This window comes from Tursiops truncatus, chromosome 5 (genome assembly GCF_011762595.2).
Source record: "Tursiops truncatus isolate mTurTru1 chromosome 5, mTurTru1.mat.Y, whole genome shotgun sequence".
NCBI lineage: Eukaryota > Metazoa > Chordata > Mammalia > Artiodactyla > Delphinidae > Tursiops > Tursiops truncatus.
In genome coordinates, this window is record NC_047038.1 from 18,615,963 (window position 1) to 18,643,779 (window position 27,817).

Below are 27,817 nucleotides of genomic sequence, written 5' to 3' on the forward strand. Positions count from 1 at the left end.
GTCACTCCCTGGCCGCGTGATTTGGAAGCGTCCGCGTGGGCCACGAGGGCCGGTGCGGAGATGCCGCAGCTATTGAGAGGGGGTCGCTGGCGTGCGGTGTTGGCGCGGGCCCGCCGCGCAGTGCTCTTTGCAGGGCCCCGTGGGGCCTCGGGCGGCCCGGGTTGCGCTCGGGACGCTACCTCCGGAGCCGGCGAGCTGCGGGGCGAGCTTGACAGATTCGGGGGCGTCTCCGTGCGCCTGGCGCGGCTGGACGCAATGCACCGCTTGGACCCGGTCGCCTTCCAGAGGGCTTTGCAGGGCAAGTGCGCCTGGTCCGAGGCTCCCCTGCCTTTCTAAGGAAGTAACCGCGGCCCCCAACCCCGAGTTGCGCCTGAGGGAAGGAGAGAGGGCGTGCGTGACCCGCAGCCGTTTTCTGCCTTTCGTCCTTGTGCCCTTGGCTGGGAGGTCTCTGAGGCGGTTGGGTGAAATGGTGACGAGCTCAGACTTTGGGATCGGCAGCCCTTGTTTCTGGTCATCTTTCTAGTGTGTGACCTTGGGCAAGTTCTGTAAACCACCGTTTTCTCATCTGTAAAACCAGGTAATAGGAGCTCATGGGATGGCTGAGAGATAAATTGCATAATGCACATGAAGTGCCTCGCACGGTATCTGCCACGTATTTAACGCTCTGTAAATGTTCGTTGGTATTATTACGCTCTCGTTTACTATCACTTACCGACCCTTCGTTTCGCCGGGCAGTTTACCCAAGGCAGAACCGTAGCACTTTCTAGTACAGATGGTGGACAGTGAGTGGGCCAGAGAGGTTCTGAGTGGTCGTATTTGTGCACAAGTTGGGTCAGGAGCTGTGGCGCCGAGAACTAGAGTTTGCTTTTCCTTAGTAACAAGCCTTTTGTGATTCACCGGGGAGATTGGTGAGTGGTTTCAGTCTCCAGTGGGAAAACTCGCCACTCTCTTTGAACCTTGAGGCCAGTGATAAGAAAGATAGCTTGGATGGAGGAGCCTTCACTTTGAGAGCCCGTGATTTGGCGGAACAGCCTGTTTTTCACACTGCCCCTGAGGGCCCTTATAATCAACTTGAAAGCATAGCATGGAAACTCATCCTCTCACACTTAGAGGAAACTGAAAGTAATCTTTATTCTATGGAGCAATATGGCAAGTGAGCATCTATGGAAATATAACTGAGCTAGTCGTTTTCATCTTCAACCATCCTCAGTTCTAAACTGTTTACCTCTTCACCTTGTTTTCTCTCCTCCTTGGGAACAGCTGCTAACTACAACAGTGTTAACACTACGAGAATCAAATGTTCATCCTCTAATATGTGCACGTTTGTGTGGGTAGACACAGGTATTTATTGTACACACTTGTTACTTGTCAGTGATTAAAGCACTACCTCAGTCAGGAAGGCAAAGCAGAAAGTGGGTTGGATTTGGAGTCACACATCCAGGTTTCAAGTTCCAGGTTTTGCCACATGCTTAACGAGGCATTAGGAAAATCACCAGTGAAAATATTTGCCTCTTAGGTTGCTCATGTGAATAATGCCCACTCTAACTACTTTACTGGATAGATGTGGTAATCAAAGATAAATTACATGAAACTAATTTATAAACTCTGAAGTACCATATTCTTTTGTATCTTTTTAATAAATTCTTTTGTACTTACTAAGTGCTAGACACTGTTTTAAGAACTTCAGAAGTATTGATTCATTTAATCCTCACACCTGTGAGGTAGGTACTATTATTATCCCCATTTCAAAGATGATGGTACTAAGAGACAGATTAACTTCCCCTGGCTCTAGAATTTGTTCTTGGCTGCACTATAAGAGCTATTGCTGGGTTTTTTGTTATTGAGCCAAACAAAAGTGAATGGTATTGCCTATAAAAAGAATCTTAAAATTATCTGAGAAGAAAGCCTGGTAGGAAGTCTAAATGTATTCTTTCTTTTCAAGTAAATAGAACTGATTGCCTATAATGTATTAGCAATAGTTGTTTTGCACCTTTGCACGTGAGGTCTATTCTTTTACTGTTTCCGTTATTGATAACTAAAGTTAGATGGATGAAGAGGTAACATGTTGCTAAGCTTCACATATATCTGCATCAGTGGGGAAATAACACTTGTTCTGGTTTTTGCTGTGCCGCTCACTAGCTGTGTGACTTTAGACAAGCCAGTCATTGAATAGGAATTGAGCCCCAGTGCATAATCTCATGTTAACCTGGATGATTGCAAATGCACAAAATATTAATTAGGATTAGAAAAACAGACAGTAACAGGTGTCATCGGGCAATGTGTAGTAAGTTCTAGTAAATCTACTAGAAAGTAGTCCTTAGGTTCACATTTGGAAAGCACGTGAGGAAAGCTTATTGTCAAAGGTGATATGTGAGCTCACTTTGAGGGCTGGATCTGAGCAGAGGAATGAGGGAAAGAGGAGGAAGAAGCATTAAAGTTTATTAGTGAAACAGAGAAGAAAGAAAGCATTTTAAAAAGGATTCTTAGGCTTTGAGCATTGGAGCCAGAAAAATGCCTGTAAGCAAAACTAAGGTGGCTGGTGTAGGAATCAGTTTTGAATATAGGTGTGAAGTTTGAGGCAGCAGCCTTCAGAAGATGCGAGCAGCTGAAGAGCAGAAAAATTCAGTGTTCAGTGAGGCCAGGACTAGGCAGCCACCCTTGCGTAGTTGTTAGCTGAAGCAGTAGCAGTGGACAGATTCTCCAAGCCAGAGTGTAAAGAGAAAAAATAGGAAACAAGTGACTATACTTGTAGAACTTCAGCTTTTTCTTTTGATTGGAATGATTGGGAAGGAGGACACGGGAACTTTCTGGGGTGATAGAAATGTTCTGTAATCTTGACTGGAGCGTGGGTGGCACAGATGTATGCATAGGTCAAAACTCACCAAATGTTCACTTAAGGTTTGTGCATTTCACTTTATGTAATTCTGTCAGTTTTTAAAAAGATTTAATCAGAGAAGGATTGATGTGAGAAGGATCTGAAGGGGCGCCACAGCCCCAAATCAAAAGGTACCTTAAATTAAGGCTCCCACATTGTCTGTCACTGTGTTAGGCACACTGACTTCAAAAAGGTAGAGCAAGATGGTCCTTAACCAGGAGATGCTTACTGCAGAGGCCATAGAAGAGGAGGGAAAGGAATCTAACCATTAAACAAATAATCAAGTCTTCCCCCTCTCTCCACACACACTTAACAGGATTGTTGTAAAGATCGCGATGGTGGATGGAGAAAGTGATCTGAAAAGTTTTTCTAAAACTGTGGAAGTATTCATTTCTTCACCTATAAATTAGGGGTGATAATACCTGCCTTTTGTGTTGTGAGAACTTAATGAAACAGTGTATCTAAAATGTCTGGAGTTTAGTAAGGGCCATATAAATGTTAGCATCTTTTTTCCCTGGCTCAATCTCAAGTAATAAAGTAAGCATTTAAAGTCAAAGACCGAAAATCTATTTTAATGTTTGTCATGGTATAATTTGTAATAAAGGAAAGTTAGAAACAATCTAAATGTCCAAAAGTAGGAGGTCAGTTAAGTAGTTTATGGTAGACCTATATGAGGAGAATTATAGTCATTAAAAATGTGTGTTCGTTAAAGAATTTTAATGGCATAGCAAAACATTTATAATATGTAGTAAAAAAATATTGTAAATTATATATGGTATGTCAATTCCAAAATTATATTCATGCAAAAAATGTCGATTTTAAATTTATCTGTGTGCTAATGTGAAGTTTTGATTTCTTCATTGTACTTTATTTTGAAAATTTTCTAGAACTACCATACATTATTTAACAACAAAGTTATATTTTTCACCTTGAAACGTATAAACCAAAAATATATATATGTGTGTGTGTGTATATATATATACACACACACACACACACACACACACACACACACACACATATATATATGAGAGACAGGACTTTTAAAGGAAGAGTAAATAAAAGCCCATAATAGTCATTTATAAAGATGAAAACCAAGATTGTTAAAAGGAACAACAATGAAATGGTGTTTTATTTAAATTAGTTTATTCGTTCATTTTAATACAATTATTGAGCACCAATTATGTGCCAGGTATTGTGTCAGGTGATATATAAAGATCATCACTATATTGACTTTATTTTTGAGGAATTCAGTCTGGTGGAAAAATCATATATAATTATAATAAAACGTGGTAGTTTACGTGCTGCTGGTGTATGTGAACAGTACATTTTGCGATTCCCCCGTGCCACCCGCCCGCCCCCAAAGAGAGCTAACTAGTAAGGGAAGTGGAGCTTAAACTTGGCTTCCTGGAGGAGGTGACACCCAGAGATGAGTTTTACTTTATTCCACTCCTCTCACTGGAAAATATTTACAGATGTTTATCTTCTGTGTTTTAGCTGCAATACAGAAATGGAGATCCGAAGGTAGAGTAGCAGTATGGCTGCACATTCCCATCCTCCAAAGTCGATTTATTGCTCCTGCCGCTTCCCTGGGCTTCTGCTTTCACCACGCAGAATCGGACTCATCCACGCTGTCTCTGTGGCTGGGAGAGGGGCCCAGCAGATTACCAGGATATGCTACACATCAAGTGGGAGTTGCAGGTCTGTTTCAAACTAATGTTGATCACAATTAACTTCTTAAAGGTTCACCCAGTTTCTTCTTACAGATGAGCCAGTAGTTGGTTCATGTGGAATGAATAAGTTGATTAAATGATTGTCCTCCTTGGAACTGCAGCTGGTATTGATACTTTAAATAGATGAAGTTTGCCTTATGAATCAGAAGAGGGCAGCACAGAGAACAAGCAAGTTTAGTTTTTCAAAGGGTATGTTTGAACATGTTTTTCATGGATATGTGAACTTCACTACTGAAATAGTAACAATGAATTGGGATCAGGGAATAGATTCATTATGGTAAAACATATTAGTACTAATTATGTGATTTAGTAAAATAAAAGATAACTTTTAAGTTGAATTGAAGGCAAAGCAAACCAGTTTTTCAGTGATTTGAACATTACTTCTTAGAGACATTTACATTAAGTCATTGTGCCAAACAGTTGTTTTAAAATAGCATAATTTAAATACAGAATTTTGAAGTCACTGGTTAGCTTCAGAGACAGTCTTGAGAGAAGACTTGCTTTAGGTGAAGACAGGAGTTCTCACATTGTAGAGAGTGCATCAGAATCACCGGGAGGGCTTGTTAAAACAGATTGCTGGGCCCCAGCCCCAAGAGTTTCTAATTCATCTGGTCTGGGGTGGGGCCTGAGAATTGCTTTTTCTAATAAGTGCTCTGCTGCTACAGCTGCTAGTGTTGATGCTGGTCCTAGGACTATCCTTTGAGAACCAGGGTTAAGAAAACTAGATTTCCCAAAAAACAAAAATAGGAAAGAATCCTTATGATTTACTATGAAATAAAGCAGTAATATGTATTATTAGTAATTTATTAATAATAGTATTATTTGCCTTTATATAATTTACAAGAGTTTTTAAAGGTAGTTTGCATCTTTGAAGTCTTTTAAAGGAGTTGTTCAAGGATTTCTAATGTTTTCTCTGTCCATGGTCTCACTCCCCTCTAGCAAGTAGAGGCAATTCAGCAACTTCCCATTCAGCTCTACTTCAAAAGACCACTTGAAAATTTGATGGCAGCCTCACACTTCATGGGAAAGACATAAAGATAATTATCAATTCATTGGTACAGACTTTCAAAGCAGAGTTTCCAGTTAGTACTACAGAATTGGTAATATATGCGTAAAGAGTATCCTATGAAGAACCTGTTTATAACCAAGTACAGTATGGTATATTAGAGTTAAGATACGCCACAGGAGTTCAGGGAATGAGAGGTCGGAAACTTGATGAGAGTCTTGAAGGCCAGCTAGGATTTGAAGTGGCTGTTGGGATCAGGAGGTGGTGTGAGGAGTTCTTCTGGGAAGGTACAGAATTTTTAGGTTAAGAGAGAATAGCTGACACTTGTTTATAAGCTGCAGAAGGCATAGCTGGTGAAGGGAGTCACAGCCCGCCACCCCAAGTGCCCCTTTGGCACGTTGATCATTCTGAGCTTTTCTACCACGAAGAGGAGAACATTCTTGTCACTGGAGCCGGGGAGTTGGCACAGAGATGAATCTGTGCAAACCTCGTGAAAACAGCCATTATATTCTGTGAGTTTCCCAAATAGTTCCTAGTCACTTTATCACAGTTTACCTTCCTTAGCCCACACCCCTTTTCCTCTTGTCATTTCTGCACAATTTATCCCTCTTTCTTAAAATGGAACATAAGCCCCTGGGTCTAACACTTTGGGGGGATCTTCACTTCTTTCTATGAAGTTCTCCACCCCTACTCAGGCCACGTAAAATTATTAACATCAAATAAAATTTATATACTTCTTATCCATTTATCTGTACTTTGTCAGTTCAACTCACAGGTCCCAGACGCAGAACCTAAGTGGGTAGAAGAAAAAAATCTTTCCTCCCCTACACTGGAATGGAGTGAGCTATGGCTCTGTTTCTGTTCTTCATGCAGCAAGCTTTTATCTGCCTCAGAGCCTTTAAACCTACTGGCTCCTCTTCCTGCAGTGCTCTTCCCCAGGGCTTTGTTTATCGAGCTCTTTAGAGCTGAAATATCTCCTCAGGAAAGCTCCTGACCTTATTGTATAAAATAGAGTCCTTCCACCTGCCAGTCCCATCATCCTTTGTCCCTTTATCCTCTGTTTTTCTTTATAGTACTTATCACAGTTTGAAATTATGTCATATACTTAATCGACCCCACAATAATATAAACTCCACGAAGGCAGGTATTTTATCTGTCTTGTTTACCATTTTATCCTCAGGCTAAACACAGTGTCTGGTGTAAAGTAGGTGCTCAGTAAATATTTCTCAAATGAATGGTTGGGTAGATCTTCAGTTGGCAATGTCAGCCCTCTGAAAAGGCAGTTGTAGCGTGGTGAAGGGGCAGTGTCGCACAGTGAGAATACCTGCTTGGGACCCAGACAGGATGTCAGTTTTAGGGCTGTGTGAACTTGGGCACTCAAAATTATACCACTCACAGGATTATTATGAGGAATAGCTGAGATAATGCACCTAAGGCACTTAGTACAGTACCTGACTAATTATAATATAATAATAACCTCTATTTAATCCCTGATCTCTTTGGCTTTATTTAACTTTTATGTTGTGACCAACAGGGGTCGCTCACATTGTGTTTAGCAGTGCTGATTTTGGCTCATGTTTATAGTGAATTAGGAAAAAGTTCAATTTGAGCAATCACAAATTATTAAAATTTAAGAATAGGTTTTCCTGGCATTCTATCCCTTGTAAAGTCCAATTAAATTACAGTTTATATTTTCTAATAGAATCCAACATTAAATTATATCTCACTTTGTGGTTTCCCTTCTTGGCTTTGAAATACTAAAATGTGGTGTTTTAATTTCAGAGAACATAGTTCTTCCTAGTGTTGCACATATCTATTCCCTACTATATTTTACCTTTACATAGTATTTATCACCATCTCATGTTCTATGTAATTAATTTTTTATTTGTCACCTCCTCAAACACACACCAGAACATGAACCCCATAACGATGGGGGATTTTGTTTTGTTCACCACTGTATCCCTAGCACCTAGAAAAGTACCTGACACATAATAGGATCTCAATTAATATGCTATACATAGAACCTGTATATATTATATGTAGGAGCTCGGTTAATATTAAAAGAATGGATGAATAAGTGGAAAATATGGTTTGTTTGTTGTTTGTTTTTGTTTTTGTTTTTTTTGCGGTACGTGGGCCTCTCACTGCCGTGGCCTCTCCCGCCACGGAGCACAGGCTCCAGACGCGCAGGCCCAGCGGCCATGGCTCACGGGCCCAGCCGCTCCGCGGCATGTGGGATCCTCCCGGACCGGGGCACGAACCCGCGTCCCCTGCATCGTCAGGCGGACCCCCAACCACAGCCCCACCCGGAAAGCCCAGAAAATATGTTTTTAACAGTATCTTCCCACATTATGTAAATACAAATAATTTTAAAATTAAAGCATTTAAAGGAACCTAATACAAATCATTAGTGTCATTTGTATTTTTGACCTAGGATTACCCAAAGAGAGAAAAAAAAAACCAAAAACTTATTTTTGAGTCCCTAACATCTAGTAAAATGCCTAGTACACTGGGCAATGTATATGATGAATGAGTAAATGAAAGCAATGGACTAGAACTTGAATATTCCAAAGCAATATATTGGTAAGTTATAACATTGTGTACATAACATGGTAAAGAAATTTAAGTGCTTTAAGGAGGAGGTCTTGAACTGAATATTGAGATATTTGAGATTTGGATCATCAGGGAGCACAACCCATGCTTATACATAGTGATTCAAGGAATAAAAATGAGAATGGAAAAGTCAATTCATTGACTCAATAAATCTTTTTAGGCATTTAAAATTGGACACTAATAGATGATCTTATTTACAAAACAGAAATAGAGACGCAGACATAGAGAACAAACATATAGACACCAAAGGAGTAAGCGGGGAGGGGGGTGGGATGAATTGGGAGATTGGGACTGACACATATCCACTATTGATACTAGCATAAAAATAGATAACTAATGAGAACCTACTGTATAGCACAGGGAACTCTACTCAGTGCTCTGTGGTGACCTAAATGGGAAGGAAATCCAAAAAAAGGGGATATATGTATACGTATAACTGATTCATTTTGCTGTACAGTAGAAACTAACACAACATTGTAAAACAACTATACTCCAATAAAACTTAATTTAAAAAAAAATTGGACACTAAACGCTAAAAAAGGATAGAAAGATTATTTATACTGTCAGGAATAGATGATCTAGAGAAGGAGATGCAAATGATTATCCTACGAGTTAGCATATGCTAGAATCATCATTGGTACTCCTAAGTTGTTAAAAGAACCTAGATAACTGAGCAACTGATTTCTTGCTGGAGAAATTTACAACTCTTCATGAATGAGGTGGTTATTTGAAGTAGGCCTTCAGGGATGGGTAGGATTTTGATGACCACAGGTAATAGTGTGGGAGTAGTCTGAGGTGAATGAAATTCATATTTCTCAATTATCTTCCCCCCCCCCAACAGGAGCTGTATTTGATGAAAATACTAGAAAAATATTGGTTGTACAAGATCGAAATAAAGTAAGTTGTTTCTGCTTTATAAATTGCTTTCTGAATGTTCTATCTAGAGAAAAATAAAGTGTAGAATTTTGATATGCTCAAAGAATTATAGAAAGATATTTTTTAATTTACTCTGATCAATATTTTTTATTGACATATGCTTGATTTACAATGTTGTGGTAATTTCTGCTGTACAGCAAAGTGATTCAGTCATATATATATATTCTTTTTTAAATATTCTTTTCCATTATGGTTTATCATAGGATACTGAGTATAGTACTCTATGCTATACATTAGGACCTTGTTGTTTATCCCCTGTACATATAAAAGCTTACATCTGTTAACCCCAACCTCCCACTCCATCTCTCTCCTAACCCTTTCCCCCTTGGCAACCACCAGTCTGTTCTCTATGTTCATGAGTCTGTTTCTGTTTCATAGACAGATTCATTTGTGTCATATTTTAGATTCCACACATAAGTGATATCATATGGTATTTATCTTTCTCTTTTTGACTTACTTAGTATGATAATCCATAATTGCATCCATGTTGCTGCAAATGGCATTATTTTGTTCTTTTTTATGGCTGAGTAGTATTCTATTATATATATGTACCACATCTTCTTTATCCATTCATCTGTCAATGGACATTTAGGTTGTTTCCTAGTCTTGGCTGTTGTGAATAGTGGTGCTATGGTATGAGGGAGTGTTCTAATTTCATTGATTTACATGTGGCTCTCCTACTTTGCCAACATCATTTGCTGAAGAGACTGTTTTTTTCCCATTGTATATTCTTGCCTTCTTTATCAAAGATTAATTGACCGTAGGTATGTGGGTTTATTTCTGGGCTCTCTGTTCTGTTCCATATTTCTGTTTTTGTACCAGTACCATGCTGTTTTGATGACTATAGCTTTGTAGTATTGTCTGAAGTCTGGCAGGGTTATACCTCCTGCTTTGTTCTTTTTCCTGAGGATTGCATTGGCAATTCTGGGTCTTTTATGGTTCCATATGAATTTTGGGATTTTTCTGGTTCTGTGAAAAATGTCATGGGTAATTTGATATGGATCACATTAAATCTGTAGATCACTTTGGGTAGTATGGCCATTTTAACAATATTAATTCTTCCAATCCAAGAGCATGGGATATCTTAGATATTTTTAAAGTCATTTCTAAGGTGTTGTTGATCATTTGGATACTTACTTAATCCAAAAAACACTTATCCAGTCCTTAAAAATGTCAGAGTAACCTAAGTATTCCTAAGTATTATTTTATGACTACAAAAAAATTATAAATGGCTGTATTTAATTAGGAAGACAAACTCTGTTTCTAACAAGCTGTTAAGATATTATTCCACTCATTCAATATTCATTAAGCTTCTACTCTGATCCAGGTGCTAAGAATACAAAGATTAATAAGACAGTATCCCTGATGTCCTGTAGCTTACTATCCATTTGGGAAAGTAGTCATATAACAGATTGTTAACAATTAACTTCACCTTTAAAAAGCTCCTAAAGACTTCTCCTTTGAAGTAACATTTAAACTGGGTCTTGAAGAAGGAGTAGGAGATTCGAGGCAAAACAAAAACAAAACAAAACAAAACAAAAACCAGGGTGGGGAAGGGAGGTGGGGTAGAAAAACAGACTGAGAAAATTAGAATTGCATATATGAAGGCACAGAGTTCAGAAAGGGGCTGACATGGTGTCTTAGTCCATTCATGCTGCTATAACAAAAACACCATAGACTGGATAGCTTAAACAACAAAACATTTTTTTTCCTAGTATTTTATTTTGGAGTATAGTTGATTAACAATGTGTTAGTTTTAGGTGTACAGCAAAGTGATTCTGTTATACATATACATGTATCTATTCTTCTTCAAATTCTTTTCCCATTTAAGTTATTAAAGAATATTGAGCAGAGTTCCCTGTGCTATACAGTAGGTCCCTGGTGATTATTTTATATATAGTGGTGTGTATATGTTAATCCAAAACTTCTAATTTATCCCTCCCCCGGACGTTTCCCCCACCTGGCAACCGCAAGTCTGCTTTCAAAGTCTGATTCTGTTTCTGATTTGCAAATAAGTTCATTTGTCTCTTTTTTTTTTTAACATTTCACAAATAAGTGACGTCATATGATATTGTCTTTGTCTGACTTCATTTAGCATGATAATGTCTAGGTCCATCCATGCAAATGGCATTATTTCATTCTTTTTTTATGGCTGAGTAATAGTCATTGTGTATATATATATATATATATATATATATATACACATATATATATATATATATATATACATATATATATATATATATATATATATATATATATATATACCACATCTTCTTTATCTGTTCATCTGTCCATGGAAATTTAGGTTGCTTTCATGTCTTGGCATGTAAATAGCATTGCAATGAATACTGGTTGTATGTATCTTTTCGAATCATGCTTTTCTTTGGATATATGCCCAGGAGTGGATTGCTGGATCATATGGTAATTCTATATTTAGTTTTTTAAGGAACCTCCATACTGTTCTTTATAGTGACCGTACCAACTTACATTCCCAGCAACAGTGTAGGAGGGTTCCCTTTTCTCCACACCCTCTCCAGCATTTATTGTTTGTAGACTTCTTGATGATGGCTATTTTGACCGGTGTGAGGCAATACCTCATTATAGTTTTGATTTGCATTTCTCTAAAAATTAGTGATGTTGATCATCTTTTCACGTGTTTTTTGGCCATCTGTCTTCTTTGGAGAACTATTTAGGTCTTCTGCCCATTTTTTAATTGGGTTGTTTGGGGTTTTTTTGATATTGAGCTGCATGAGCTCTTTGTATATTTTGGAGGTTAATCCCTGGTTGGTACCTTCATTTGCAAATATTTTCTCTCATTCTGAGGGTTGACCTTTTGTCTTGCTTATGGTTTCCTTTGCTATGCAAAAGCTTCTGAGTTTAATTATGTCTCATTTACTTATTTTTTAATTTTCATTACCCTAGGAGGTGGGTCAGAAAAGATCTTTTTTTTTTAACATCTTTATTGGAGTATAATTGCTTTATAATGGTGTGTTAGTTTCTGCTTTACAACAAAATGAATCAGTTATATATATACATATGTTCCCATATCTCTTCCCTCTTGCATCTCCCTCCCTCCCACCTACTCTATCCCACCCCTCCGGGGGGTCACAAAGCACCGAGCTGATCTCCCTGTGCTATGCGGCTGCTTCCCACTAGCTATCTACCTTACGTTTGGTAGTGTATATATGTCCATGCCTCTCTCTCGCTTTGTCACAGCTTACCCTTCCCCCTCACCATATCCTCAAGTCCATTCTCTAGTAGGTTTGTGTCTTTATGCCTGTCCTACCCCTAGGTTCTTCATGACATTTTTTTTTCTTAAATTCCATATATATGTGTTAGCATACGGTATTTGTCGTTCTCTTTCTGACTTACTTCACTCTGTATAACAGACTCTAGGTCTATCCACCTCATTACGAATAGCTCAATTTCGTTTCTTTTTATGGCTGAGTAATATTCCATTGTATATATGTGCCACGTCTTCTTTATCCATTCATCCGATGATGGACACTTAGGTTGTTTCCATCTCCTGGCTATTGTAAATAGAGCTACAATGAACATTTTGGTACATGACTCTTTGAATTATGGTTTTCTTAGGGTATATGCCCAGTAGTGGGATTGCTGGGTCATATGGTAGTTCTATTTGTAGTTTTTTAAGGAACCTCCATACTGTTCTCCATAGTAGCTGTACCAATTCACATTCGCACCAGCAGTGCAAGAGTGTTCCCTTTTCTCCACACCCCCTCCAGCATTAATTGTTTGTAGATTTTTTGATGATGGCCATTCTGACCGGTGTGAGATGATATCTCATTGTAGTTTTGATTTGCATTTCTCTAATGATTAATGATGTTGAGCATTCTTTCATGTGTTTGTTGGCAATCTGTATATCTTCTTTGGAGAAATGTCTATTTAGGTCTTCTGCCCATTTTTGGATTGGGTTTTGTGTTTTTTGTTATTGAGCTGCAAGAGCTGCTTGTAAATTTTGGAGATTAATCCTTCGTTGCTTCATTTGCAAATATTTTCTCTCATTCTGAGGGCTGTCTTTGGTCTTGTTTATGGTTTCCTTTGCTGTGCAAAAGCTTTGAAGTTTCATTAGGTCCCATTTGTTTGTTTTTATTTCCATTTCTCTAGGAGGTGGGTCAAAAAGGATCTTGCTGTGATTTATGTCATAGCGTGTCCTGCCTATGTTTTCCTCTTAAGAGTTTGATAGTTTCTGGCCTTACATTTAGGTCTTTAATCCATTTTGACCTTATTTTTCTGTATGGTGTTAGGGAGTGATCTAATCTCATACTTCTACATGTACCTGTCCAGTTTTCCCAGCACCACTTATTGAACAGGCTGTCCTTTCTCCACTGTACATTCCTGCCTCCTTTATCAAAGCTAAGGTGACCATATGTGCGTGGGTCTATCTCTGGGTTTTCTATCCTGTTCCATTATCTACCTTTCTGTTTTTGTGCCAGTACCATACTGTCTTGATTACTGTACCTTTGTAGTATAGTCTGAAGTCAGGGAGCCTGATTCCTCCAGCTCTGTTTTTTGTTCTCAAGATTGCTTTGGCTATTCGGGGTATTTCGTGTTTCCATACAGATTGTGAAATTTTTTGTTCTAGTTCTGTGAAAAATGCCAGTGGTAGTTTGATAAGGATTGCATTGAATCTGTAGATTGCTTTGGGTAGTAGAGTCATTTTCACAGTGTTGATTCTTCCAATCCAAGAGCATGGGATATCTCTCCATCTATTTGTATCATCTTTAATTTCTTTCATCAGTGTCTTATAATTTTTTGTATACAGGTCTTTGGTCTCCTTAGGTAGGTTTATTCCTAGGTATTGTATTCTTTTTGTTGCAGTGGTAAATGGGAGTGTTTTCTTGATTTCACTTTCAGATTTTTCATCATTAGTGTATAGGAATGCCAGAGATTTATGTGGATTAATTTTCTGTCCTGCTACTTTACCAAATGCATTGATTAGCTCTAGTAGTTTTCTGGCAGCATCTTTAGGATTCTCTATGTATAGTATCATGTCATCTGCAAACAGTGACAGCTTTACTTCTTCTTTTCTGATTTGGATTCCTTTTATTTCCTTTTCTTCTCTGATTGCTGTGGCTAAAACTTCCAAAACTATGTTGAATAAGAGTGGTGAGAGTGGGCAACCTTTTCTTGTTCCTGATCTTCGAGGAAATGGTTTCAGTGTTTCACCATTGAGGACGATGTTGGTTGTGGGTTTGTCATATATGGCCTTTATTATGTTAAGGAAAGTTCCCTCTATGCCTACTTTCTGCAGGGTTTTTATAATAAATCAGTGTTGAATTTTGTCAAAAGCTTTCTCTGCATCTATTGAGATGATCATATGGTTTTTCTCCTTCAATTTGTTAATATGGTGTATCACACTGATTGATTTGCATATACTGAAGAATCCTTGGATTCCTGGAGTAAACCCCACTTGATCATGGTGTATGATCCGTTTAATGTGCTGTTGGATTCTGTTTGCTAGTATTTTGTTGAGGATTTTTGTATCTGTGTTCATCAGTGATACTGGCCTGTAGTTTTCTTTCTTTGTGACACCCTTGTCTGGTTTTGGTATCACGGTGATGGTGGCCTCGTAGAATGAGTTTGGGAGTGTTCCTCCCTCTGTTATATTTTGGAAGAGTTTGAGAAGGATAGGTGTTAGCTCTTCTCTAAATGTTTGATAGAATTCACCTGTGAAGCCATCTGGTCCTGGGCTTTTGTTTGTTAGAAGATTTTTAATCACAGTTTCAATTTCAGTGCTTGTGATTGGTCTGTTCATATTTTCTATTTCTTCCTGATTCAGTCTTGGCAGGTTGTGCATTTCTAAGAATTTGTCCATTTCTTCCAGGTTGTCCATTTTATTGACATAGAGTTGCTTGTAGTAATCTCTCATGATCTTTTGTATTTCTGCAGTGTCAGTTGTTACTTCTACTTTTTCATTTCTAATTCTATTGATTTGCGTCTTCCCCCTTTTTTTCTTGATGAGTCTGGCTAATGGTTTATCAATTTTGTTTATCTTCTCAAAGAACCAGCTTTTAGTTTTATTGATCTTTGCTATCATTTCTTTCATTTCTTTTTCATTTATTTCTGATCTGATTTTTATGATTTCTTTCCTTCTGCTAACTTTGGGGTTTTTTTGTTCTTCTTTCTCTAATTGCTTTAGGTGCAAGGTTAGCTTGTTTATTCGAGATGTTTCCTGTTTCTTAAGGTAGGATTGTATTGCTATAAACGTCCCTCTTAGAACTGCTTTTGCTGCATCCCATAGGTTTTGGGTCGTCATGTCTCCATTGTCATTTGTTTCTAGGTATTTTTTGATTTCCTGTTTGATTTTTTCAGTGATCATTTCGTTATTAAGTAGTGTATTGTTTAGCCTCCATGTGTTTGTATTTTTTACAGATCTTTTCCTGTAATTGATATCTAGTCTCATAGCATTGTGGTCGGAAAAGATACTTGATACAATTTCAATTTTCTTATATTTACCAAGGCTTGATTTGTGACCCAAGATATGATCGATCCTGGAGAATGATCCATGAGCACTAGAGAAAAATGTGTATTCTGTTGTTTTTGGATGGAATGTCATATAAATATCAATTAAGTCCTTCTTGTTTAATGTATCATTTAAAGCTTGTGTTTCCTTATTTTCATTTTGGATGATCTGTCCGTTGGTGAAAGTGGGGTGTTAAAGTCCCCTACTATGAATGTGTTACTGTCAATTTCCCCTTTTATGGCTGTTAGTATTTGCCTTATGTATTGAGGTGCTCCTATGTTGGGTGCATAAATATTTACAATTGTTATATCTTCTTCTTGGATCGATCCCTTGATCATTATGTAGTGTCCTTCTTTGTCTCTTGTAATAGTCTTTAGTTTAAAATCTATTCTGTCTGATATGAGAATTGCTACTCCATCTTTCTTTTGGTTTCCATTTGCATGAAATATCTTTTTCCATCCCTTTACTTTCAGTCTGTATGTGTCTCTAGGTCTGAAGTGGGTCTCCTGTAGACAGCAAATACATGGGTCTTGTTTTTGTATCCATTCAGCCAATCTGTGTCTTTTGCTGGGAACGTTTAGTCCATTTACATTTAAGGTAATTAGTGATATGTATGTTCCTATTCCCATTTTCTTAATTGTTTTGGGTTCCTTATTGTAGGTCTTTTCCTTCTCTTGTGTTTCTTGCCTAGAGAAGTTCCTTTAGCAGTTGTTGTAGAGCTGGTTTGGTGGTGCTGAACTCTCTCAGCTTTTGCTTGTCTGTAAAGGTTTTAATTTCGCCATCAAATCTGAATGTGATCCTTGCTGGGTAGAGTAATGTTTGTTGTGGGATTTTCTCCTTCATCACTTTAAATATGTCCTGCCAGTCCCTTCTGGCTTGCAAAGTTTCTGCTGAGAGATCAGCTGTTAACCTTATGGGGATTCCCTTGTGTGTTATTTGTTGTTTTTCCCTTGCTGCTTTTAATATGTCTTCTTTGTATTTAATTTTTGACAGTTTGATTAATATGTGGCTTGTGTATTTCTCCTTGGATTTATCCTGTATGGGACTCTCTGTGCTTCCTGGACTTGATTAACTATTTCTTTCCCATATTAGGGAAGTTTTCAACTATAATCTCTTCAAATATTTTCTCAGTCCCTTTCTTTTTCTCTTCTTTTTCTGGAACCCGTATAATTCGAATGTTGGTTTGTTTGATGTTGTCCCAGAGATCTCTGACACTGTCCTCAGTTCTTTTCATTCTTTTTTCTTTATTCTGCTCTGCAGTAGTTATTTCCACTATTTTATCTTCCATGTCACTTATCCGTTCTTCTGCCTCAGTTATTCTGCTATTGATCCCATCTAGAGTATTTTTAATTTCATTTATTGTGTTGTTCATCGTTGTTTGTTTTGTCTTTAGTTCTTCTAGGTTCTTGTTAAATGTTTCTTGCATTTTGTCCATTCTACTTCCAAGATTTTGGATCATCTTTACTCTCATTATTCTGAATTCTTTTTCAGGTAGACTGCCTATTACCTCTTCATTTGTTAGGTCTGGTGCATTTTTATCTTGCTCCTTCATCTGCTGTGTAAGTTTTTCTGTCTTCTCATTTTGCTTATCTTACTGTGTTTGGGGTCTCCTTTTTGCAGGCTGCAGGTTCGTAGTTCCCGTTGTTTTTGGTGTCTGTCCCCAGAGGCTAAGGTTGGTTCAGTGGGTTGTGTAGCCTTCCTGGTGGAGGGGACTAGTGCCTGTGTTTTGGTGGATGAGGCTGGATCTTGTCTTTCTGGTGGGCAGGTCCACGTCTGGTGGTGTGTTTTGAGGTGTCTGTGGCCTTATGATTTTAGGCAGCCTCTCTTCTAATGGGTGGGGTTGTGTTCCTGTCTTGCTAATTGTCTGTTATAGCGTGTCCAGCACTGTAGCTTGCTGGTCGTTGAGTGAAGCTGGGTGTTGGTGTTGAGATGGAGGTCTCTGGGAGATTTTCGCCATTTGATATTATGTGGAGCTGGGAGGTCTCTTGTGGACCAGTGTCCTGAAGTTGGCTTTCCCATCTCAGAGGCACAGCACTGACTTGTGGCTGCAGCATCAAGATACTTTCATCCACACAGCTCAGAATTAAAGGGAGAAAAAGTAGAAAGAAACAATAGGAAGGGAGGGAGCGAGGGAGCGAGGGAGGGAGGAAGGGAGGAAGGAGAAAGAAAGAAAGAAAAGAAAGAAGGAAGGAAAGAAAGGGAAAAGAAAAGAAAAGGAAAGAAGGGGAAGGAGGGAGGGAGGAAGGAGGGAAGGATGGAAAAAGGAAAGAAAGAAGATAAAGTAAGATAAAATATAATTAAATTATTAAAATAAAAACATAATTATTAAGAGAAAAATACGGACGGATAGAACCCTCGGACAAATGGTGGAAGCAAAGCTATACAGACAGAAGCTCACACAGAAGCATACATATACACACAAAAAGAGGTAAAGGGGAAAAAATCATAAATCTTGCTCTCAAAGTCCACCTCCTTAATTTGGGATGATTCGTTTTCTATTCATGTATTCCACAGATGCAGGGTACATCAAGTTGATTTTGGAGCTTTAATCTGCTGCTTCTGAGGCTGCTGGGAGAGATTTCCCTTTCTCTTCTTTGTTCTTAACAGCTCCCAGGGGCTCAGCTTTGGATTTGGCCCCGCCTCTGCGTGTAGGTCGCCGGAAGGCATCTGTTCTTCGCTCAGACTGGACGGGGTTAAAGGAGCCGCTGATTCGGGGGCTCTGGCTTACTCAGGCCGGGGGGAGGGAGGGGCACGGAGTGCAGGGCGAGCCTACGGTGGCAGAGGCAGCAGTGATGTTGCACCAGCCTGAGGCGCACTGTGCGTTCTCCTGGGGGAGTTGTCCCTGGATCCCGGGACCCTGGCAGTGGCGGGCTGCACAGGCTCCCCGGAAGGGGGGTGTGGAGAGTGACCTTTGCTCACACACAGGCTTCTTGGTGGTGGCAACAGCAGCCTTAGCGTCTCATGCCTGTCTCTGGGGTCCGCGCTTTTAGCCGCGGCTAGCGCCCGTCTCTGGAGCTCCTTTAAGCAGCGTTCTTAATCCCCTCTCTTCGCGCACCAGGAAACAAAGAGGGAAGAAAAAGTCTCTTGCCTCTTCGGCAGGTCCAGACTTTTCCCCGGACTCTTTCCCTGCCAGCCGTGGCGCACTAATGCCCTGCAGGCTGTGTTCACGCCGCCAGCCCCAGTCCTCTCCCTGCGCTCCTACCGAAGCCCGAGCCTCAGCTCCCAGCCCCGCCCCACCCCGGCGGGGGAGCAGACAGGCCTCTAGGGCTGGTGAGTGCCGGTCGGCACCGATCCTCTGTGCGGGAATCTCTCCGCTCTGCCCCCTGCACCCCTGTTGCTGTGCTCTCCTCCGCGGCTCCGAAGCTTTCCTCCTCTGCCACCCACAGTCTCCGTCCACGAAGGGGCTTCTAGTGTGTGGAAACCTTTCCTCCTTCACAGCTCCCTCCCACTGCTGCAGGTCTGGTCCCTATCCTTTTGTCTCTGTTTATTCTTTATTCTTTTTCCCTACCCAGGTACATGGGGGGTTTCTTGCCTTTTGGGATGTCTGAGGTCTTCTGCCAGCATTCAGTAGGTGTTCAGTAGCAGTTGTTCCACGTGTAGATGTATTTCTGGTGTATCTGTGGGGAGGAAGATGATCTCCGCGTCTTACTCTTCCGCCATCTTCGATAAAATCTCCAGAAAAGATCTTGCTTAGATTTATGTCTAAGAGTGTTCTGCCTGTGTTTTCCTCTAAGAGTTTCATAATGTCCAGCTTTACATTTAGGTCTTTAATCCATTTTGAGTTTATTTTTGTGTATGGTGTTAGGGAGTGTTCTAATTTCATTCTTTTTTTTTGCGGTATACGGGCCTCTCACTGTTGTGGCCTCTCCCGTTGCAGAGCACAGGCTCCAGACGTGCAGGCTCAGCAGCCATGGCTCACAGGCCCCCAGCCGCTCCGAGGCATGTGGGATCTTCCCGGACCGGGGCATGAACCCATGTCCTCTGCATCAGCAGGCGGACTCTCAACCACTGCGCCACCAGGGAAGCCCTCTAATTTCATTCTTTTACTTGTAGCTGTCCAATTTTCGCACCACCACTTATTGAAGAGTCTGTGTTTTCTCCATTGCATATTCTTGCCTCCTTTGTCATAGATTAGGTGACCATAGGTGGGTGGGTTTATCTCTGGGCTTTCTATCCTGTTCCATTGATGTATATTTCTATTTTTGTGCCAGTACCATACTGTCTTGGTTACTGTAGCTTTGTAGTATAGTCTGAAGTCAGGGATCCTGATTCCTCCAGCTCCATTTTTCTTTCTCAAGATTGCTTTGGCTCTTCAGGTTCTTTGGTGTTTCATACAAATTGTAAAATTTTTTATTCTAGTTCTGTGAAAAATGCCATTGGTAATTTGATAGGGATTGCATTGAATCTGTAGATTGCTTTGGGTAGTATAGTCATTTTCACAATATTGATTTTTCCAATCCCAGAACATGGTATGTCTCTCCATCTGTTTGTGTCATCTTCCATTTCTTTCATCAGCACATTATAGTTTTCAGAGTACAGGTCTTTTGCCTCCTTAGATTTTTCTTGTTCCCTGAAATAAGCTTGTATCACTATAAACTTCCCTCTTAGAACTGCTTTTAATGCATCCCAAAGGTTTTGGATTGTCGTTTTTTCGTTGGTAGGTGTGTTATTCTTTTTGATGCAATGGTAAGAGGGATTGTTTCTTTAATTTCTCTTTCTGATCTTTCATTGTTAGTGTATAGGAATGCAAGATATTTTTGTGTGTTAATTTTGTATCCTGCAACTTTACTGAATTCATTGATGAACTCTAGTAGTTTTCTGGTAGCATCTTTAGGATTTCCTGTGTATAATCTCATGTCATCTGCAAACAGTGACAGTTCTACTTCTCCAATTTGGATCCCTTTTATATCTTTCTCTTCTCTGATTGCTGTAACTAAGACTTCCAAAATTACGTTGAATAAAAATGGTGAGAGTGTACATCCTTGTCTTGTTCCTGATCTTAGAGGAAATGCTTTCAGCTTTTCACCATTGAGAATGATGTTAGCTATAGGGTTGTCATGTGTAGCCTTTATTATGTTGAGGTAGGTTTCCTCTGTGCCCACTTTCTTGATAGTTTTTATCATAAATCAGTGTTCAATTTTGTCAAAAGCTTTTTGTGCATCTATTGAGATGATCATAGGGTTTTTTTATTTTTATTCTTCAGTTTCTTAATGTTGTTTATCACACTGATTGACTTGCGGATATTTAAGAATCCTTGCATCCCTGGGATAAATCCCACTTGATCATGGTGTATGATTCTTTTAATGTATTGTTGGATTCAGTTTGCTAATATTTGATTGAGGATTTTTGTGTCTATGTTCATCAGTGATATTGGCCTGTGAATTTTTTTGTGTGTGTGTGGTATCTTTGTCTGGTTTTGGCCTCATGGAATGAATTTAGGAATGTTCCTTCCTCTGCAATTTCTTGGAAGAGTTTCAGAAGGAGAGGTGTTAACTCTTCTCTAAATGTTTGGTAGAATTTGCCTGTGAAGCCACCTGGTCCTGGACGTTTGTTTGGTGGGGGTTTTTTAATCACAGCTTCAATTTCAGTATTTGTGATTGGTCTGTTCATATTTTCTATTTCTTCCTGGTTCAGTCTTGGGAGATTGGACCTTTCTTAGAATTTGTCCATTTTATTGGCATATAGTTGCTTTTAGTAGTCTCATATGATTTCATGTATTTCTGTGTTGTCCATTGTAACTTCTTTTTTATTTCTAATTTTATTGATTTGAGTTCTCTCCCTTTTTTTCTTGATGAGTCTGGCAAAAGATTTATCAGATCTGTTTATCTTTTCACAGAGCCATCTTTTAGTTTTGATCTTTGCTGTTGTTTTCTTCATCTCTGTTTCATTTATTTCAGCTCTGATCCTTATGGTTTCTTTCCTTCAAGTAACTTGGGGGTTTTTTTGCTCGTCTTTCTCTAGTTGTTTTAGGTATAAGGTTAGGGTGTATATTTGAGATTTTTCTTGTTTCCTGAGATAAGCTTGTATCACTATAAACTTCCCTCTTAGAACTGCTTTTGCTGTGTCCCACAGGTTTTGGATCATTGTGTTTTCATTGTAATTTGTCTCTAGGTATTTTTTGATTTCCTCTTAGAATTCTTCAGTGATCCATTGGCAGTTTAGTCTCCACATGTTTGTGTTTTTTACAGTTTTCTTCTTGTATGTGATTTCTAATCTCAAAACGTTGTGGTTGGAAAAGTTGCTTGATATAATTTCAGTTTTCTTAAATTTACTAAGGCTTGATTTGTGGCCCAAGATGTGCTCTATCCAGGAGAAAGTTCCATGTGCACTTGAGAAGAACATGTATTCTGCTGCTTTCAGATGGAAAGTTCTGTAAATATCAATTAAGTCTATGTGGTCTAATGTGTTATTTAAGGTCTGTTTCCTTATTGATTTTCTGTCTGGATGATCTGTCTGTTGATGAAAGTGGGTTGTTAAAGTCCCCCACTATTATTGTGCTACTGTCAATTTCTCCTTTTATGGCTGTTAACATTTGCCTCATATGTTGAGTTCCTCTCTGTTGGGTGCATATGTATTTACAGTTGTTATATTTTCTTATACTGATCCCTTGATCCTTATGTAGTAGCCTTCTTTGTCTCTTATAACAGTCTATAAAGTCTGTTTTGTCTGATTTGAGTATTGTTGCTCCAGCTTTCTTTTGATTTCCATTTGCATGGAATACCTTTTTCCATCTCCTCACTTTCAGTCTGTATAAGTCCCTGGATCTGAAATGTGTCTCTTGTAGACTGCGTGTATATGGGTCTTGTTTTTGTATCCATTCAGCCAGTCTCCGTCTTTTGGTTGGGCCATTTAATCCATTTACATTTAAGGTAATTATCGATATGTATGTTCTTATTGCCATTTTGTTAGTTGTTTTGGGTTTGTTTTTGTAGGGTTTTTTTTCTTCCCTTCCTCTTTTGTTCTCTTGTGATTTGATGACTATCTTTTCTGTTGTGTTTGGATTGCTTTTTCTTTTTTTGTGTGTGTATCTATTGCAGATTTTCAGTTTGCAGTTCCCATGAGGTTTTGATGTAGCAGGCCATATATATATGAGATTGTTTTAAGTTGCTGGTCTCTTAATTTCCAAACCATTTCCAATATCCTCCATTTGTACTCTGCTTTGCTCACAATTTCTGGTTTTCCTATCATATTTGTGTGTAGATGATTTCCAACCTTAACTGTATGTTTGCCTTTACCAGTGAGCTTTCTCATTCATAATTTTCTAGTTTCTAGTTGTGACCTTTTCTGCCTAGAGAAGTTTCTTTACCATTTATTGTAAAGCTAGTTTGGTGGTGCTGAATTCTCTTAGCTTTTGCTTGTCTGTAAAGATTTTGATTTCCCCATCGAATCTGAATGAGAGCCTTACTGGATACATTATTCTTTGTTCTAGGTTTTTCCCTTTCATCTCTAAATATATCGTGCCACTTCCTTCTTGCCTGAATAGTTACTGCTGAAAACTCAGCTGTTAACCTTATGGGGATTCCCTTGTATTTTATTTGATGCTTTCCTCCTTCACAGCTCCCTCCCTGGGGCTCAGGTCCCATTGGATTCCTTTCTCTCTCTTTTTTCCTTTATTCTTTTGTCTTAACTCGGTTATGTGGAAGTTTTCTTGACCATTCTGCCAGCATTCACTAGATGTTCTGTGTGAATCATTCCACTTGTCTTTGTGTTTTTGATGTATTTGTGGGAGGAGGTAAACCTCTAATAGTTTTGTGTGGAGTCTTTAGGGTTTCCTATATGGAGTATCATGTCATCTGCGTATAAATACAATTTTGCCTCTTCCCTTCTAGTTTGGATACTTTTTATTTCTTGTCTCATTGCTGTGGCTAGGACTGCCAATACTATGTTGAATAGAAATGGTGAGAGTGGGCATCCTTATCTTGTTCCAGAATTTAGTGGGATGGCTTTCAGCTTTTCACCATTGAGTATTATGTTGCCTGTGGGTTTGTCTTAAATGGCTTTTATTACAGAGATATTTTCCCTCTATACCCACTTTGTTGAGAGTTTTTATCATGAATGGATGTTGAATGTTGTGGAATGCTTTTTCTGCATCTGTTGAGATGACCATGTGGTTTTTGTCTTTCCTTTTGTTAATGTGGTGTGTCACGTTGATTGATTTGCATATGTTGAACCATTCTTGCAACCCTGGAATTAATTCAACTTGGTCTTTGTTTTTGATCTTTGTATGTATTGTTGGATTCGGTTTTCTAGTATTTTGTTGACGATTTTTGCATCTGTGTTCTTCAAAGATGTTGGCCTGTAATTTTCTTTTTTTGTAGTGTCTTTGTCTGGTTTTGGTATTACGGCGATGGTCACTTCATAGAATGAATTTGGGAGTGTTCCCTTCTCCTCAGTTTTTTGGAATAGTTTGAGGAGGATAGGTATAATAAGTTCTTCTTTCTATGTTTGGTAGAATCCCCCAGTGAAGCTGTCCAGTCCTGGGTTATTGTTTGCAGTTTTTTTAATTACAGATTCTGTTTCACATCTAGAGGTTGGTCTGTTCAAGTTACCTATTTCTTCTTGACTCAGTTTTGGCAGGCTGTATGTTTCTAAAATTTGTCCATTTCTTCTAGGTTGTTCAGTTTGTTGGCATATAACTGTTCATAGGATTCTCTTAGGATTTTTTTTTTTCTTATTTCTGGTGGTATCAGTTGTTATTTCTTCTCTTTCGTTTCTTAATTTGTTTATTTGGGTTCTCTCTCTTTTTTTCTTGATGAACCTGCCTAGAGGTTTGTCAATTTTGTTTTTTTCAAAAATGCAGCTCTTGCCTTTATTGATCTTTTCTCTTGTTTTTTTGGATCTCTCTTCTATTTCCTCTCTGATCTTTATTATTTCTTTCCTTCTGCTGACTTTACTGACTTTGGATTTTGTGCATTCTTCTTTTTCTAAAATTCTTTCAGTTGGTAGGTTAGGTTGTTTATTTGAGATTTTTCTTGTTTCTTGAAGAAGTCCCGTATCGCTATGAACTTCCCTCATAGAACTGCTTTTGCTGCATCCTATGGATTTTGTAAGGTTGTGTTTTTATTTTCGTCTGTCTCAGGGTATTTTCTGATTTCCTCTTTGATTTCATTGTTGACCCATTGGTTTTTTAGTACCATATTGTTTAGTCTCCATGTGTTCATTCTTTTCCCAATTTTCTTTCTGTGGTTAATTTCTAGTTTCATGTAGTCAGAAAAGATGCTTGAGGTAAATTCTATCCTCTTAAATTTGTTGAGGCTTGTTTTGTGTCCTAGTATGTGTTTTATCCTAGAGAATGTTCCATGTGCACTTGAGAAGAATGTTTATTTTGGTTTTTTTGGATGTAGTGTCCTGTAGACATCAATTAAGTCCAACTGGTCTATTGCGTCATTTAGGACCTCTGTTGCTTTATTGATTTTCTGTCTGTAGTATTTGTCTGTTTATATCAGTGGGGTGTTAAAGTCTCCTACCGTTATTGTATTTTTGTCAGTTTCTCATTTTATGTCTGTTATGTATTTGTTTTATATATTTAAGTGCTCTTATATTGGGTGCATATATGTTACAGTGTAATATCAGGTTTTTTGTATTGATCCCTTTCATCATTATAAAGTGTCCATCTTTGTCTTTCTTTGTAGACTTTTTAAAAAAGTCTGTTTTGTCCGATACGAGTATTGCTACCCCTGCTTTCTGGTTTCCATTTGCATGAAATATCTTTTTCCGTCCCCTCACTTTCAACCTGTGTGTGTATTTCACCCTAAAGTGAGTCTCTTGTCCACAGCATATTATAGGTGGTTTTTTTTTTTAATCCAGTCTGTCACTCTGTGTCTTCTGATCAGAGCATTTAGTCCATTGACACATAAAGTAATTATTGATAGGTATGTACTTGTTGCCATTTAAAACCTTGTTTTCCAGTTGTTTTTGTAGCTCTTTTTGGCTCATTTCTTCTTTTTTTTTTCCTTTTGTGATTTGATGGTTTTCTTTTTTAGTTTGCTTGAGTTTCTTTCTTATTAGTTTTTTTGAATCTATTGTATGTTTTTGATTTGTGGCTACCCTGGTTTGCAAGTATGTTGCTTTAAATTGATAGTCATGCAAGTTCAAACACATTCTAAAAGATTTACATTTTTATACTCCCCTCCCCCACTTTTTGTGATTTTGATATCCTGTTTTGCATCTTCATGCTTACCCTTTTACTGTTTGTTCTAGTTATAATCACTTTTACAATTTTTTATTGTTTTTTAAATCTGTGTGCTTGCTTATTTAATTTTCAATCCTTTCATATATTTGCCTATCCTATTGTGTTTTTCTTTTTCTATAGGTTCTTGCTTCTTTTCTATTTAGAGAAGACCTTTCAGTATTTCTTTTAGGATAGGTTTAGTATTGCTGAATTCTTTTAGTTTTTGCTTGTCTGAGAAATTCTTTCTCTCCTAAATGATAATCTTGCTGGGTAGAGTATCCTAGGTTGCAGGTTTTTCCCTTTCAGGTCTTTGAATATATCATGTCACTCCCTTCTGGCCTGCAGAGTTTCTGCAGAGAAATCAGCTGATAGCCTTATGGGATTCCCTTGTAACTGACTCTTTGTTTTTCTCCTGCTGCCTTTAGAATCCTCACTTTAACTTTTGCCATTTTAATTATGATATATGTCTTTGTGTGTGTTCATGTTGTTTGGGACCCTCTGTGTTTCCTGTACCTGGATATATGTTTCCTTCTTAAGGTTTGGAAAGTTTTCAGCCATAATTTCTTCAAATACATTTTTGATACCCTTTTTTCTCTCTTCTCCTTCTGTGCATAGGTTGGCACACTTTACATATCCCATAGATCTCGTATGTTGCTTTCATTTTTTTTCATTTGTCTTTCTGTCTGCTGTTCTGATTGGGTGATTGCCATTATTCTGTCTTCTAGATTACTTATTCCTTCTGTGTCATTTAGTCTGCTATTCATTGCTTCTAGATTGGTTTTTATCTCAGTAATTGAATTGTCTGTTTGGTTCATTTTTAGTTTATAGTTCCTTGTTACAGTGATCTGAATTTTATTAATAGTCTTTTTTATTTTATTAATAAATAAACTTTTATTATTTATTTTATTAATGATCTTAGTAAATTTCATTTTATTAATAATCTGAATTTTATTAATAATCTTTTTTTTAACTTTATTTTTGGCTGTGTTGGGTCTTTGTTGCTGCGTGTGGGCTTTATTTGTGGTGAGCGGGGCCTACTCTTCGTTGCAGCATGTGGGCTTCTCATTGTGGTGGCTTCTCTTTTGCAGAGCATGGGCTCTAGGCACATGGGCTTCAGCAGTTGTATCACGCAGGCTCAGTAGTTGTGGCACATGGGCTTAGTTGCTCCACAGCATGTGGGATCTTCCCAAACCAGGGATCAAACCCCCGTTTCCCTTGCATTAGCAGGCAGATTCTTAACCACTGTGCCATCAGGGAAGTCCCAATAATCTTTCTTAAATCAGCATTTTTATTACCTCATTTTTGGACTCAGGGTCTAATAGACTGGTGAGGTCTGTTTCATTATTTGTTCTTTCAGGAGATTTCTCTTGTTCTTTTTATTTGGAGTAGTTCCTCTGTTTTTTAACTTTCTCTGTCTCCGTGAATTTAGGAGAAACCATTATCTACTTTGATCTTGAAGGGGTGTTTCCCTGTGTAGACTGTGTGAGTGTTATTTTTGGTGCAAGGGCTTGTTTTGGTATAGATGCCAGCCACTTCTTTCTTCAGAGTGTGCTGGCTGTTATCCCATTGATAGGGGTTGTAATAGGTGGTGTGGTGTGCAGAACCTGTGCTAGATGAGGGGCAGGGCTTCCTCTTTGCTCCATGGCTGTCACCACCCTGTTGGGGGCAGTGTCTGCTCCCCAGTTGTTGAAGAAGCCCTAATGGTTGGGTGCAGTTAGGTTCAGTTGCCCTCGAGTGTGTGCTCTGCCCCAAAGGAGGTGACCGCAGAAGCATATAAGGCCTGTGTAGTCACAGTGAACCTATGCACCTGTAGTTTCCCACAGTTTCGCCCAGAAGCAGCCCATGGTCTCGTCCCTTTCTCTGTTGTGTTCATCCCAGACCTAGTGCTAGGCTGTGGTGCGGAGTAGGCTGGGGCTGGAGGCTGTGACTGCAGGAATTGAGGTTGCTGTGCTGCACCTGGGACCTGGGCAGCCTCTGTGGTAGACCTCTACCA

General features: G+C 38.8%; 1 protein-coding gene across 11 annotated transcripts in view; it reads left to right on the top strand.

The window, feature by feature from the left end:
- The window catches only part of NUDT6 (nudix hydrolase 6), a 60,271-nt gene that overhangs the window by 435 nt on the left and 32,019 nt on the right, over positions 1–27,817 (top strand). For 8 of the 11 annotated variants that reach the window (XM_073804860.1, XM_019927889.3, XM_073804861.1 and 5 more), the window contains exons 1-3: positions 21–298; positions 4,373–4,576; positions 9,069–9,124. In XM_073804860.1, coding sequence (XP_073660961.1) covers positions 61–298; positions 4,373–4,576; positions 9,069–9,124 — 498 coding nt within the window. In that variant the 5' untranslated portion in view covers positions 21–60. Of the gene's footprint in view, positions 1–20; positions 578–4,372; positions 4,577–9,068; positions 9,125–27,817 lie in introns of those variants that run through there. The other 3 variants (XM_019927890.3, XM_019927891.3, XM_019927893.3) reach the window with 2 other exon arrangements.